Source organism: Cyprinodon variegatus, unplaced genomic scaffold (genome assembly GCF_000732505.1).
Source record: "Cyprinodon variegatus isolate N-32 unplaced genomic scaffold, C_variegatus-1.0 Scaffold1210, whole genome shotgun sequence".
NCBI lineage: Eukaryota > Metazoa > Chordata > Actinopteri > Cyprinodontiformes > Cyprinodontidae > Cyprinodon > Cyprinodon variegatus.
The window spans coordinates 55,338-70,681 of NW_015151663.1; the positions used below are offsets into that span (position 1 = coordinate 55,338).

Here is a 15,344-nt window from a genome sequence, read left to right on the forward strand (position 1 = left end):
AAGACAACATATGGAATGCAAAGACGATATTTACATGTTGGAGGACTGATGGCAGCCCAGAGGGTCCACTGCATGGGTCCTGCCTGTTCCTGTTAGTCTGAGTCTTCTGATAAATATCTGCTCCACCTCCTCTCCTCATCCTCTAAACTCTCTCATCTGTCACCCTTAGAAAATTCAAGATCATTCTCAGCACAAACTGACAACATGCTGGGGACCCTCTGCTCTCTAATCACAGCTCTAACATGTAAGCAGGATGACTTACTGCAGACTGGAGCTCCTGTTGGATTCATCAGTATGTGTGTTTCTCTAAACTTTATACCTTCTTGTTGTTTCCAGGTGTGAGTGGTGTGACAGTGGTGACACAGAAGCCTTCAGTTCTGACGGTGAGGAAAGGAGAGACAGCCACCATGGACTGTAACCTGGGGACTGTTACTGACAGTGGCCCTCGTTGGTACAGACAGATCCCAGGAGGAGTTCCTCTCTATATGCTGAGGTTTTATCATGGCTGGAGTTCACCCAGATATGACACTGGGTTCCCTTCTGCAAGACACACTTCCACTCATCAATCAACATCAGATTATCGTTTGATTATCAGCAATGTTGAAAAAGGAGACGCTGCAGTTTATTACTGTAGCACATGGGATGACTCTGCTGAAGAGTTGGTATCACAGTGATTCACACCATGACAAAAACCTTGTCAATACTTCTGCTTTTTAACTTGTTGATATGTGATGCATAAAGGATAATAACTTCAAGGCCGAATTTTAGATCCTTTAAGTCTTCATTTAATGTAAATACAAATCCCTTTTGGTGAAATATTATGGTTATTTAAGCTTATTTATTAAACACAGAACAATGACAGTGAGAATGCTCTATTAATATTGAATGAAAAAAAAAACAAAGCCAAGACCCCCTATTAAAAAAAACAATACCAGATTATAAGAAATCCCATCTCAGTTTAACAACTAAACTAAGGAAAGCACACAATCTGGACCTAATAAAGTATTTTCTGAATTGTTTTATATTTGCTAAAGTAATAAAGTCTTATTAACAGCTTGATTAATGATTTACTTCAGTCTCAATGTAAAATCAAGGATCATATGTTTACCCTTCCGCAATCACAGTACCATTATCAACAGAACTTTATTTTTCATCTTTAATGATCAGAAACCAAAGAAATATAAATTATTCACCCAAAAAAGCTAAAACTTCATAAGAAAAATAAAATTAAACCATTATTTTTTTTTCATGTAAGCTCCAGGAAAATAGAACCTTAAACATTGCTTTTAAGACTGAAAGTAAATGTTCTTTTTTTGCCCTGTTTTCATTTACCTAGATTGTTATACTTTGAGTCAGCCTTCTGTTTTAAAGGTTCAACTCACAGCTATATTTTTAGGAACACAAACTGAAAACAAGCAAATTTTACATATATAAAAAAAAAAGCTGTGTAAAAATGACATCTCTTCTCTTTCATTTCAAAAGCTTACATCTATGTACGATTTTATTGAATATGTCAAACAGCACAAGTCTTTGTAGTGAAGTTTTTGCCTTTAATCAATGTTAAGTCCTATCATTGTCAGAGCCATCCCATCTTTTACAGTAATAAACAGCAGAGTCCTGCTACTCTACTTCGTTGATGATGAAAATATTATCTAATTTTGATTAATGGTCGGATGTGAACTTTGGAGATAAAAACTTAGAGCCATACCAGGCTGAACAATCAACATCATGATAGATCAGCACAGACTGTGTGAATTTACCTAGAAATACACCAACAAGCAGGACTGACAGTAACAGTCCCCAGGTAACATTTTATGTTGGCTGTGTGACCTTTCCTCACTGTCAGACCAGAAGGACCCTCACAAAATAGGTTAACAGTGCTCTCCCTTGAATCAAGATGAGAACGTAATATAAAGTCTATTCATTTCGATTAAGAAATGAGAAATACAGACTATTTTTTGTTTTGTTTATTTTTTTCTTTAATTTTGGTCTAATAATGCTCCAGGAATACATCACCATTGAGGCATTTGACATGTTTTCAGTGAAAGTTGGTCTCAGCAGGTTTCAGTTCCACTCGCTGATCAGAGACAATCAGGAGGTTTTTGTATGGCCATGTATACAAACTGAATCACTGTGGTATTCGGCCAAGGAACCAAGCTGATTGTAACAGGTAAGGATTTGTTTTAATTACTTTAAAATAAGAGTTTTTCTAATTTTCTGTTTCATTGTCAAAGAATTACTTTTAAATATATGCTTAAAGATTGAATGTTCATATTTTGGCGATTTTTTTGTATAAATGTTTTACTTTGATCAAAAGTAAGGATCTACTGCAACTGATGAACGGAGTTGAAGTAAATTATGTAAAACTGTTACAAAAGGCTGTATCATGTTCTGTCAAATTTAACATGTTTTACAAATTGATTCTTTCCTCCTGAGACTGAAAGAAACCACATGATACAGAAATATTTCTTCTGAAATGATAAAAGTCGATAAAAACATCCAGAATTGTACTATTATTTTGAGGTAAAAATGACAGAAGAAGTGGTATCATACAATTTGCTTTTTACTTTTTTGTTAACAGTGAAATTTTAATGGGATCAATTTTTTGTAATTAATGATTCTCTTAAACTTTATTTCATATTAAACTAAATATATTTTACATTTTAGATTACATCTGACCATCTTTTAAAAACGAATACCTCATAACAAAAATGAGGTTGTAAATATTACCTTTCCCATAGTAAATTCACAAGAATATAAATTTTAATAGATAATGTTTTTCTATCTGTCATAGGGATGTCATGTTCATTATCTTGTGTTTTAAGTGGCAACTGACTGGAGGATAAAGTTATTCAAATCCTTAATATGTAGTTTAATTTCTGTCTAATCAAAAAAAAAAAAATAAATAAGCTCACAAACTTTGGTAGAATAACAGAAAATGCTAAACAGCTTCGGTGTCATTATGTAGGTTTTTTTGTTGTTGTTTTTTGTTTGTTTTTTTATCAAAGTTAAGATCATTGATGACCCATGTTTTGATTCAACCAAGTGCTATTTCATTGCTGGCATAACTGTGTTATCTGATAATGTCCTCCATGTCCTTCCAGACTCCAGTCTCCCTCCTCCTGTCCTGACTGTCTTCCCTCCATCCAGTGCTGAGCTGCAGACCAACAAAGCCACTCTGCTCTGTCTGTCCAGTCAGTCTGGGCCTTTTGCAGATGTGAGCTGGTTGGTTGGTGGGAGTCCAGTGACCAGTGGGATCTCTACCAGCACTGCTGTTCAGAGACCAGACCAGACTTTCCACATCAGCAGTTCTCTGTCCATCCGGACATCAGACTGGAACATGAATAAGGTTTATACCTGTAAAGTGTCTTTGGGCTCCCAGACTGCAGAGAAAACAATCAACAAGTCAGGATGTCCTGCTGAAGAACAGTAGAGGACCACAATCATCTATAATCTGCTTCTTTATTGCTATTTTTTCTGTTTCTTTTATTGTTTTTTATTTTTCGTTTTGTTTTATTTCTAAAAACCTTAGATATAGTTGCTACAAGCATGAATCTATCATTTTTGATGTATTTCTAATTAGCCTTGCATTTAATAAATAAAAAACAGCAAAGAGAATAACAAGTGGGTGTCTTAACATTTTTATTGTGTTGTGATTTAGTACTTTGACTCTTTCAGGAATAAAAAAAACAATAAAGCAAACATAAGTGGGTTTTTGACATGAAATTGTAAATTTCATCTTTTGATTAGTGCTATAAAGCAATGATGTAAAAAAATGACAAAAAATGTTTTTTTCTCAGTCAATCATTTAGAATGAGAGAAATATCTAAAACAGTGATGAAAAAGTGAAACTGAAGAGTCAGTGAATTATTTCTCATCTCACAGGATACACCTGCAGGTATCATCTTCTTTTTCTTCTTACAGTTTATGCAAATGATAGGGACATTTCCTGAGACATGTTTTAACTGACACTTTCTGAACGTGTAACAGATTTAACTATTTTCATGCATATGTGCAAAGCCTGAAATTAGCGGTCGGTTAACCAATAGTTCAAATTAAAATTCCCTCAACAAACATCATTAAGAATCAAGATCAAAATATGATTCATACAGACTGATCACAGTTTCTTCTCTTGTCCCTTATTCATAAACATTGCGCAGCACTTTTAGCAGTCCCTATCCTCATTCTTTAACAGATAAGGACTTATATCAACTCTGGTATATAAACTAATTATGATTTAGAGAACAAGAAATTAGCATTATCAATTCAGACAGTTGAGCCCTTCATTTAAATATGGTATAAAAACTGAGGCGAGGTTTGCAGCTGCATCCTGTAAGTAAAGGGAGTAAAGTTCAGAGAGATGATGCTTCACTTATCAAGGATGAAAATGTGGTTTCATTTATCATCATCTTTCAAAAGGTTGACAGTTTTTTACTCAGCTCAAAAAAACAAGATCTCAAATATTTTTTTGCTTGTGTTATTAGTAATATAATTTGGCCTATGTGTTATGAATTACTGGGAAAGCATTCGCCAAAAGCGGAACAGAGTGATTCATTTGAAACTGGAAATTTCGCTTTCACTAAAGGGTCATAAAATAGCTAATTATGTTCTTTCATTTATTCATTTTATTGATTAGCTTTCTAAACTCATAAAAATACAGAACCATTTTGCAACATTTACTGTAAGACAGATAACAGATTTGATCTTTTGTCTTTCCTCGCCCAAGAGGAACAAAGATAAAAACCACATCCCCTTTCTATTAAATAGAAACATATTTTTACATTCTCCAATGATCGCTTTATGAGTTCATATTTCTTAAATCTTTCATTTAAAGTGATGAATGATCAAATTGGCTGTGTGCTCTATCTAGCTGTTCTGTATACACTGTTTTGTTTTACCATTTTAACTATCTTTTTTGTGTTCTTCTTTTGTATTTTGACTAAAATACTGTAAAGGGTTATAAATTGCGTTTTACAATGCAATAGAAGTAATTTTTAGCTAGGTTGATTCTAAGATCATAGGTTTTAGGGGTGTAAGCACCCAGAGAGCTGTCTTGCAGAACAAGATTAATTTCACTGCTTTCTACACATATTTTTGAAACTTGTTCAGTGCATTTTGCTAATGACTGACTCCATCATTAACTACTGCATCGTATCAGAGACGTTTGCCAAAAACCTAACAAGAAAAGCAAAAAGCAAAATTTTTTAGAAGAACCAATTAACCAATTAAAGCTTTTAAATGAACTTATGTCACGGAAACCTTTGAATCAGTTTTCATGAAAGAAGTTTTCTCCTATGTGTGCCACAATTACTCCCATGATATATGTAAAATAATCTACTGAATGAAATGTTTTTCTTTGTCAGTTTAACAACTGCTGTTTTTCCTGCTGCTATTCTGTCTGTTTTCTTACCTGGTTTTTCCTGACCTGTTATTTTGCACACAGCTTGCTCCACTGCTCCCCCTTGTACACCTCTCCCTCTTTAGACTGGCAATCATTAATAATTCATTATAAATTCAAATAACTAGAAACTGAAAAAAATTATAACTATTAACTAATGATTCAGTAAATTTAGATATTGATATTGAGTTTTGGTTTTAAACACAATTAAACAAACCAGTCTCAGACACATTAGAGCACCTCGCTGATGAACATTTCACCAACAAACCATCAATAGGTGCAGAAATCTTACTGATAATTTCAGAAACACCTGAATGCAATGTTTTCCTCAAATTGTTGGTCAAAATTTAAGTTAAGGAGCTCCATCAGGCTTGTTTACTTGTTTTTTTGTTTGTTCATTATTATTACTGATGAACCAGAACATAATTGAAGGGTTTAAATAACTAAATGCTGTATAGTTTTTTCTACAATGTCACTTTTGTTTTTTGTTTTATGCTTTTTATTGTAAAAAGCGCATACAGTATAAAAAAAACTTATATTTTAGGGGTGCTTTGATTCAAATTAGGGTAGCTTCAGCACCCCCAAAAATAGGCTAAGAACACCTACACTTTTCACTTTTTTAGGCTGCATTTTGTTTGTGGCGTATAAAAAAGATAAGTAGATAAAGGGTGCCACCTTGTGTCAGAGTGCTTTACTAAGAAAAGTGGCAAAATATAAAAGTCATGCCTGTTACAATGCCTTTTATGACCAGGATTTCAGTATTCTATTCTTACACTAAGCAGTGATCTCCTTAAAAAGAACAAGTCAGTAAGCAGTTTTATGGTCTCTATGTGGCTGTCCTCCTTGCTCTGCGTTGGTTGACTTATGAGCCTCCTTTGTGCTTGCAGTCAAGAAAGAAAATGGGAAAAGTCCCTAACATGAGTCCAGCATCTTTAAGATAATCCATAAGAACTTCAATTTTATCAAACTTTGAGGGGAGCCTCTAAGAGAGATTGGATCCCTAACACATACAGACATCCACACTAATAGTCCTTTTAACTTTTTAAAGATCTTTAGCTGTGTGATGCTACATCGAAAAAATTAAGGAACACAACCAAATCTTAAATTAAAAAAGTCATAAGCCGTGAAGATGAAACAACCTCACAATCAAATAAAAAAAATAAAACAAAAAGGCAAAAAGAAACAAGACTACTGTAAAATCTTTTCCCTCTTTTTCTTTGGCTCAATCTTTGCAGTAAGATCATCTAAAATGTTACATAATGCTTGCATGTTGTAAGAGGTCTAAGAATATGTTGACTGTCTTTTTTTGTATAAAAAATACCTGATTTTTGAGAATCAGTTCAAACTATCATTTGCAAACTTTAGGTGACTTGTTTCTGTTGCATGACTGCAGTGCAGTGGGATTCAGCTGGTGTATTAATGGAGATCAGAGGCATGGTCATTGATAAACATCACTATAACTTTACAAAAGCAAACTTCCGGTTATCTAGTACCTGGGTCAGGTTGGAGCAAGTCTTGCTGCCCTTCAAGCATCAAGTTGTACTGACTGGTTTTGGTGCAACAGCACCAACTGTGTCCCTGATTCAGCAGAGGTGTTTGAGTAGCACTATTCCTGAGAAATAACATTCTCAGTGTCTACAGTAATCCAGTATGTTAACCTTCTGGGCTGACAGAACCAGCCAACATTAGTCTCTGTAACATCCAGAGGTTATTGAAACCTACTGATTAGCAAACACTCAAAAGAATGAATTAAGTGAAAAATATTATTGATTTCAGCAGTGAGTGAGTTTAAGGTTTCCATGCATCTGTAGGACAGAATTTAATGAAAACCTACACAACTTCCACCAGGAAGATTTCCACCAGGGGATTCTTTTCACTTTCACCCATCCTTAATAAACTGGTATGTTTCTTTTAACAATAAAAAAGATCTAGAATTAGTGTATTTAAATCATGTTGTTAAGGAATGTAATATAGCATTCACACTTAATGTTTTATATGAGAGTTATTTTGCTTTTTGCTTCTAATATTTTTGTGATGATTTTATTTTATTTTAATGTATCCACTAATAAAAAGTGACAAAATGCTTTGTTTGGTTTTTATGTCAAAATCGTTTTGTCAATTTATTTTGTCATATAAGTCTTTTAGAATGAATTTCAAACCTCTATGATAAAAAGAATTGCAGGAAAAATACTTTGAATCATTTTTTCTTTATTTTTATTATTTATTTATTTTAATTTCAGGTTGTTTGCATTGCCTGATAACCAAACATGCATATGTTTAATCCTTAAACATATGCATGTTTGATTATCAGGCAAAACTTAAACTGTAACATAATTACTACAATATTTCAATATAATTGACCAAGATTGTTCAAATCACTGTCAGTCTGTTCATCACCTAAATCAGAGATGAACAAAACTGTCAGTCAACCAGTGATAATTGTATGAATCACAATCAAATTATACCATACAAGTAACTTGAATTCTTTCTGCTTACATCTATGAAAACTGCAACGTTCATAGATTAGGTCTGAAAGTCAGTGTTTTTCAAAACAAAATCTGTAATTACACTCATTCTTAGTTTTACTATCATTGCATAGGAATGCATGGCCAGATGTACAAGAGGACTAAAAGGCAGCCAGCGGTCAGTCTCTGGTTTTGCCTGCAGCAATGCTAATTTTGTTCCAGCCCCCTGCTGCTCAGTTCAGCACAGCCAAAGGAAAGAATGACTCCAGTTGAGCTGCAGGATCAGAGGGGAGTAGAATGTGGCCTTCTACTTTCTGTTTTTCAGCTCAGAGACACATCAGCTTCTTAGCTGCTACCTATTATTTTCTCTCAATAACACATCACTGACAAAGACTTTATGAAAAGAGTTTAAGTAAATAATTATAACTGATGCATACTGGACCAATTGAAATCAATTATATTTTCAATACCGATAACTTACATGGCATACAGGCATTTTATATAAACGTTTAATGCGATTAACTTACTCTTACCTAGATATTGAGGTCAAAAAGAGATTTTTTTTTATAAACCTCACTTTATACCAAATTATCTTAATGGCTTTTTATTCCATACTGAAATATATTGAGTGTTCCTGATCATGTTAGTGCAAGTGACATTAGTTAGGCCTCAAAATGACTCAAACAGAAGAGGAAGATAAACACCCAAAGCTTTAATAAATGTAAAAATAAATACAAAAAAGCATCACATTTTTTCTTTACTATTAAAGTATTAGTAAATTAGATTGTGAAGCACCTTTGAAATGATAAAACAAATTATTTTGAGGGTTGCGTTTGACAAATAATGGCAGTCTAATACCTTCTGGTGGTCACAGTGGGTTACTGCAGAGGTACGTTTCAGATTTTACTCTTAATACCATCATTTAATAGAAATCAATCGCCACCACAGCATAGAAATCATACCAACCAGTGATTGATCATAAATACACAAAAAGATGGTATAGAATTGTAACTTATTCTTGCAATAAAGTTATGAACTAGTACAAGAAAGCAATGATTTTGAGAACATATTGTCTTCGGATTTTTTTTCAATATGACAAACTGATTATAAAAAGGCAAGGCAAGTTCATTTGTATAACATATTTAAGTGGCAAGACAATTTGAAGTTCTAATAAACAATGCCTTTATAAAGGCAAGTTAGTTTAACCCAGTTATACAGACATAATTCCTTCCTATTCTTGTTATTAAAAATTATGCAGTCTGGTTCAGTTTGTTAAGCCAGTTTTTACAAGTAATTTTTTCCCCATCAGAAACTGAACTCAAATCAACTTAGTCATTAACTTTGCTGTATACCAAGCATGCAAATGGCAACGGTGGGAAGCAAAACTCCCAAGATTTCTTCTCAGTTGTTGTATTTTTTTATCTGAGAAAATGCTACAGCAGCAACTATTTTCATGACAGCTTCACAGCAGCTGAAATATTACAACAAAGCAGTAACCTTCCTTTTTCACTGGCCCTGAAAGATGTCTCTTTGATTGATGGCTGCACAATGGTATCAAAGGTGAGCCGAGCTTTCACTCTGTGTCATCAATATATATCAGAGTCTTTTAAGTGTCTGTAAGTGTTGTCGTGCTACAATAATGTTGCAGAAATACCAATTGCAGTAGGCATTGCATCTCTGCTCTCTCCATTAACAGGCTCAGGACAATCTTAAAGCCTAGAATTCTTCAGATGTCATATTCTCCTTGTCTTTATTGTAAGTTTTATTTGGTAACAGGTATGATTTAGATAAGCCATTCTTCAAAACGTAAATTTAAAAAATGTATCTAAGTAAAAGTAAGGATTTTAAAACACTTTACCTAAAAAATACTAACACTTGAAAAATGTAGTCTTTAACAATCTAAGAGTAAAAATGAATTAGTAAATTTTCCCCTTCAGTGACTACTATGTTTTTTTCACTGTGGGGGTGTTACGTCTCCAATTATTATTAAGCAAATTATAAGATTTGAATTATTAAAAGGTTTTTTTGGTTAAGTTAATAATGCAATAAATACATTACGTGTCTCTTTAACTAAACTTATTCTGTTTAAGGTCAAAGCATCATGGTTTCCTCCTGATTCTTTCAGTTAATGAGCTCAGTTAGGGGAAAAGCATAAAAATAAATCCCTCAACACTACTGACAAATACAGTATCACATTACATCTTCAAAAGAATTAACATGACAGTTTGTAACTTGGATAACCTGCCATTGAAATTACATTTTTTTTTTTTTTACATTTTTACAATATTATATCATTATATTGCATAAATAGGATCATTTTTGGTGCAAATATTAAAAATACAGTTTTTCTAGTTCAGAAAGATAACTTCCATGCTCTTTAACAAAGATGGCCGCATTGTGATGTGACTCTTAATAAAGATAACTCTCACATTTTAGGAGATACTGATTTATGCTCACACCTAATAGATTAGTTTGTAATGAAATTATAAGTTGATTTTAAATTTATTAATATGGATGTCCCAATCTGTTGTTGATATCTTTTTTAAGCTTTTTTTAAGTGGTTTTACCATTTTCATCCACCTCTTATTAGTTTTTAATATTTCATTGATTAATTTGGTATTTATAGTTTTACTACGTACTATACTGTAGAAAAAACAAAATCCCATTTGTTTACATAAAAATAATGATAATAAAACTGGTATTTATATGTAAATTCTAGTATTCCTCTTCAGTAAAATATTGTTGGGTGATTTATTTCTCAAATGTCCATAATATTCATGTGTACAAACATTTTAATATAAAATCCATATTAGTTAATTTATATTCCTTAAGTTCCTACAGTACATTTCCTTCAAGTACAAATACACCAGACCTCTGTGTATTCCTCTACATACAATTATACATTTTGTACCTTCAATCCTGTTAATAGTGAAAAACTTTAATCCAGTTTGATTCAATCGTATTAATTGTTATAAAATGCTATTTCCCATCAAATATAATCTTGAGGTACTCAGAAAGTTGTTGTTTTTTTTATTCAGAAGGAAGAAATCAAGTCAATCCAATCAAGTGGATAGATGCAGATTTATTTGCAAACATTCCAGTTTAACCTAGTTTTAATACAGTGCTGACCCTGTTTGACTTTTCCTTTTTTACACTTGTCACACTTCAGTGTTTTACAACATCAAACATGTAGATATATTAGTGAAAACACAGATAAATATCACGTTTATACAATATAATTAACAAAAAATTATTTTCTCAAGTGACAGTAATATGCTTCCGTAGATAAACTGAACTTAGAGGAAACAATCTAAATCAACATGTCCCCTGTGTGAAAAAGTGATTCCCCCTAAACCACATAACTGCATTGAACCCCAGTCGGCCTTGGCAGATGGCCGCTCACACTGAGCCTGGTTCTGCTGGAATTTTCTTCCTGTTAAAAGGGAGTTTTTCTCTCCACTGTCGCTACAAGCATGCTTAGTGTGAGGGATTGCATTTGAGTCAGTGAGTACATGCAATCAACTGGTTTTCCTTAGACAACTTTGAATCAATTTGACTGTATGATGTGGTTAAACTGTAAAGTGCCTTGAGATGACGTGTTGTGAATTGGCGCTATAGAAATACCGTAAACTGAATTTAACTGATTGAATAACTGCATAGATCACACTTTCCGATTTTTACCTGTGTTTAAAAACAACTAGTGAGATTTTAATTGAATCTCTGTATTATAATATCCTGAAAAATGTTATAGAGTATTTTCATTCAACATTATTATGATATGCATGAGCTGATTCTAAACAAAAATCCATTGTAAAAGTAAGAATATGACTATATTCTGTGTTGAAAAGGCTGTTGGATTAGAATGGGTTAAGGCTTCTTTATATAGAGGAAAAGCCACGGAAAAATAATTTTAGGTTAAGTGAAGCAAGAGTCATTTTACTTAGAGATCAATTATTTTGAAAGGAATAAACGGAAGCATCTGTCTTTCTAGTTTCTGTCCTTTTTGCTGCTCAGGTCGACAGAGCCGAACTGGACCCAATTACGCACCGGTGACGGTCACATCCACAAACGCCTGGACTCTCCAGGCAGAAAGAGGGAGGCAGCAGCTTGTTTGGGGAAGCATGTGAACAAGAAATAGTTTTTGTTTTGTTTTGTTTTAATAAGGTGCAAACAGAGATCCAACTGAATCTTCGGGAAAAATTTGAATTTTTACCCAGGAATTTTTTTTTTTTTTTTTAAACAGCGTGGCATGGTTTCACCTGGCAACTGACTACGTGCCCTGAATGAAGAGGATGCGTTAAACTGGATGTTGTTGTTAAAGACATAGCTGTGATTAAAAACAATGACAACCGCTGTCAACACCTGTCTCCGAACGTGAAGAGGGTTCCTCTCTCTGTGAGGTACAAAGGAAGAAAAATGCGACGTTTTAGAGCTTCTGCTTCGGGTCATTTGAATCTCCAAAGCCCCTGAGTCAGGAATTTATCCTTCACCCCCCCTCCTTTCAGATATAGACTTGTTGTCTTCTGCAGCGCAGCGAGGAGGATGCTGTTTGCCCTTCATGTGATTGTCATGTCTTCGGCTTTTTTCAATCCCAGCTTCGCCTTCAGCTCCCACTTTGATGCAGGTAGGAATCAAACTGGGGCATTAATAAGGGCGTCAGTCAATCCGCTCCAGGCGGTTAATGCTCATCTCATTATTCCAAATGAATGCAATGCATTTGTCATTTGCACCCAGTTGTGTGTGTATATATATATATATATATATATATATATATACTGTTAGGCCCCAAAAGCTTGGTGACAAGAGGGTTAAAAGTTGAATCAGCATTAAATGTCCCACACATGCAATGCAGTGTGTATGTATTTGTTCAGTGCGTGTCTAATGCAGCGTTCTGTATGGTAAATGACGTTTAAAGTTTAACTGTCTGAGGTCAATGCTTCAGGCTGTCCTTTGGATTCAGTATTCAATCATCACCATGGAGTCAGCCGGATTGGATCCTCAGCCAAAATGAATCCAGGGGATGCTGCAGTGCTTTCCGACTGGTCATCAGGTAGCTCAGCTCTCTTACAGGCTGCAAAGGGCTCAGGCTGAATAACTGCGCACATGTAAACTGGACGAAAGAGAATCCTTGGACTGGACGCAGTGTGCTGTGCATACAAATGACAGTGACCCCACTGGCTCTCACGTTTCAAGCTTTATCTGTCCTTCCAATACTATCCTCTCTGAAGGATCTCTGATCTCATTTTGTCCAATTATTCCTTCCCTCCTCTACCAGGATTGTCCACTTTGGTATCTTTTGTCATCATATGGGCTGTTAAAATATTGAATATTGAATCATTCAAGAAATAGAAATAAGAATTAGCTGTTACATAAATGAACTTTCAATCCAAACAAATGCTAATCTTAATAGGTTGTTTTTTTAGGTTTTAAATTACAAGGTGTGGATGCTGAACCCTATTTCTGAAAACAGACCCACGTTAAACAGACCTACCACATAAGCAGTCCTCAATTGAATTATGGATAAAACAGCAGCTAACTATGACTCTCCTGGGTTGTCTTTAATTTAATTTAGCCAGTGTTGTCTTCCTGAGTGAGTTCATGGCTTTGGATAAATTCCAGCCAGGATAAGAAGCATTTCTTTTCACTCAGATGACAGTGGAAAAATTAATGCTAGATTTGGTGAGGGAGTTGGATAGCCACAGGGCTTGGATATGCATCTAAATTCTGAACTAATGATCCGGATTTCTAAAAAGAGCAGCACCTCAGTAGACCGGAGACTGTGTATTGTGTTTGAACTTAAAATCAATATTACCAAGGAGATGAAGGGGGTGTGTGTGAGACAGCCAACCCCATCTGTACAAAGAGGACAGGGAAATGCCCAAGTCCCTATAAGGGGTTGGACAATTTTTTGAGGAAATCTTTTTCTAGCTGGGCTAAAACTGCTTATTCTACACCTTTTCTGAATAAGAAAGTGTCTCTGGAATTTAACCGTGTTGTACAGCTCTGCATTTTTTTTTATTTTCACATGAACTCAAGGTTGATCAGACATCAAAGCTCACATTTAAACAGCTTTTGAACTTTTACACCCCTTTCGCTAACCTCTACAGCTGCAGTACGTCCCTGTGCCCCTGGCTGTGTGAGAGCATAGCTTGCTCTACAGTACCTCTGCACATTAGTCCAAATTTGTGGAAAAGAAATGTAAAGAAAAAGTTCCTCTTTACATTTGGAGGCATTATGTAAGGGATGCACAAACACAGTGTGAGGACACCAGATTTCCTGACTTTATTAGTCGACACAGGATAGAAATGGGATTTTATGATTGTGGCAGTTTGGCACTTGCCCCAGCCAGCACCTGGCATGCTATTACTTCAGCACCATGGAGAGCTCATAACATAAATTGAGATCACACTATGAAGAAAATAAACGTGGATTGGTTTTACCATCAAGGCAAACAGACAGCAGATTGACCTGGAAAGGAACTGTGTTATAGGAGCCGGCAATGCAGCACCGTGGGAGTTTTTCTTTCCGCACTGTCCTGCAATGCCTGGAGATGGCAGTGGTGTCATATATGGAATTTAGATTGATGCAAACAAGAAATAATAGATGCATGGTTCCTGTCCCTTATTCTGCATGCTTGGGGGGCAGGGCCTGTCCCTAGGTTTAGCAAAATGGAAACACCACAGGTTTTAACCAAGGAGCTTGCAACATTGAAGGGGAAACTACATGAGAAGCTCCTCCTACTGGCTCGGTCAGCACAAGCCATTGCATCCACCACTGACTGATTATTCATCTATCCATGTGTAACATGGAGCACTTCGGTTGCATAAGCCTGCCTCTGGGGAGAAGTGGGATAAGAATGAAGTGAATTTAACCAGTCAGTGGAACACTTCAATGTGTCCTCCCTGTGCTGGCAATGTAATAATGTGGTGTTAGTCGTTTGTTTTTAGTGCAGCAGATGTTGGACAGTTGGAATTCCTTCTGATCAAGATGATGCACACTGTTTTCTTTTTTTAAGAACTCAATTCTTTGTTGTTCCACATGCTTTATGTTTTTTGAAACCTAAAAAAAGCCTTTTTATATCACAATGCTTAATGGTTCGTGTGGGTGCATTTTTGTTGAATCTACTGTATGACAGCTTTGATGATTAAAAATTGTCTCAAAAACCATCCAGTGGTTGAAAAGGCAGGGTATTTGGAATTGCACCAGCATCTAATACCAGATATCTATATTGATAAATATTTATATTGTATAGATTCATTAGTCTGGTGGTTTTTAACCTTGGTCCCAACTGCCCTGACTACAGATGGGTGAATCACAGGTCCTCTGTAGCCCTTGATGTCTGCTGATGAGATAATTCAATTATTTGATTCAGGTGTTCTGAAGCAGAGAAACTTTTAAAATGTGCAGGAAAGTGGGTCCTGAGCACAGAGATTGAAAATCACTGCATTAGATACTTGGTTATATATTTAAAGGAATAGTAC

At 35.0% G+C, this 15,344-nt stretch overlaps 2 protein-coding genes across 3 annotated transcripts in view; both read left to right on the plus strand.

The window, feature by feature from the left end:
• Positions 1–204: 204 nt before the first annotated feature.
• Positions 205–3,433, plus strand: LOC107102143 (Ig heavy chain Mem5-like). The gene is made up of 4 exons (XM_015401323.1): positions 205–244; positions 337–659; positions 2,134–2,170; positions 3,105–3,433. Exons 1-4 carry the CDS (start codon positions 205–207, stop codon positions 3,431–3,433), a joined length of 729 nt encoding a protein of 242 aa, XP_015256809.1.
• Positions 3,434–12,035: 8,602 nt separating this feature from the next.
• Positions 12,036–15,344, plus strand: part of LOC107102144 (serine/threonine-protein kinase LMTK1-like) — a 39,256-nt gene continuing 35,947 nt past the window's right edge. The window contains exon 1 of one of the 2 annotated variants that reach the window (XM_015401325.1): positions 12,036–12,487. In XM_015401325.1, coding sequence (XP_015256811.1) covers positions 12,406–12,487 — 82 coding nt within the window. In that variant the 5' untranslated portion in view covers positions 12,036–12,405. The remainder of the gene's footprint in view (positions 12,488–15,344) is intronic. The other variant, XM_015401324.1, reaches the window with a different exon arrangement.

What these genes read in the sequence shown, in the direction of transcription:
- LOC107102143 (XM_015401323.1), top strand. Translation starts at nt 205, where the DNA reads ATGCTGGGGACCCTCTGCTCTCTAATCACAGCTCTAACAT. An exon ending in TCTAATCACAGCTCTAACAT is followed by an intron (nt 245 to 336) that starts GTAAGCAGGATG and finishes TGTTGTTTCCAG; the next exon opens with GTGTGAGTGGTGTGACAGTG. An exon ending in AACCAAGCTGATTGTAACAG is followed by an intron (nt 2,171 to 3,104) that starts GTAAGGATTTGT and finishes ATGTCCTTCCAG; the next exon opens with ACTCCAGTCTCCCTCCTCCT.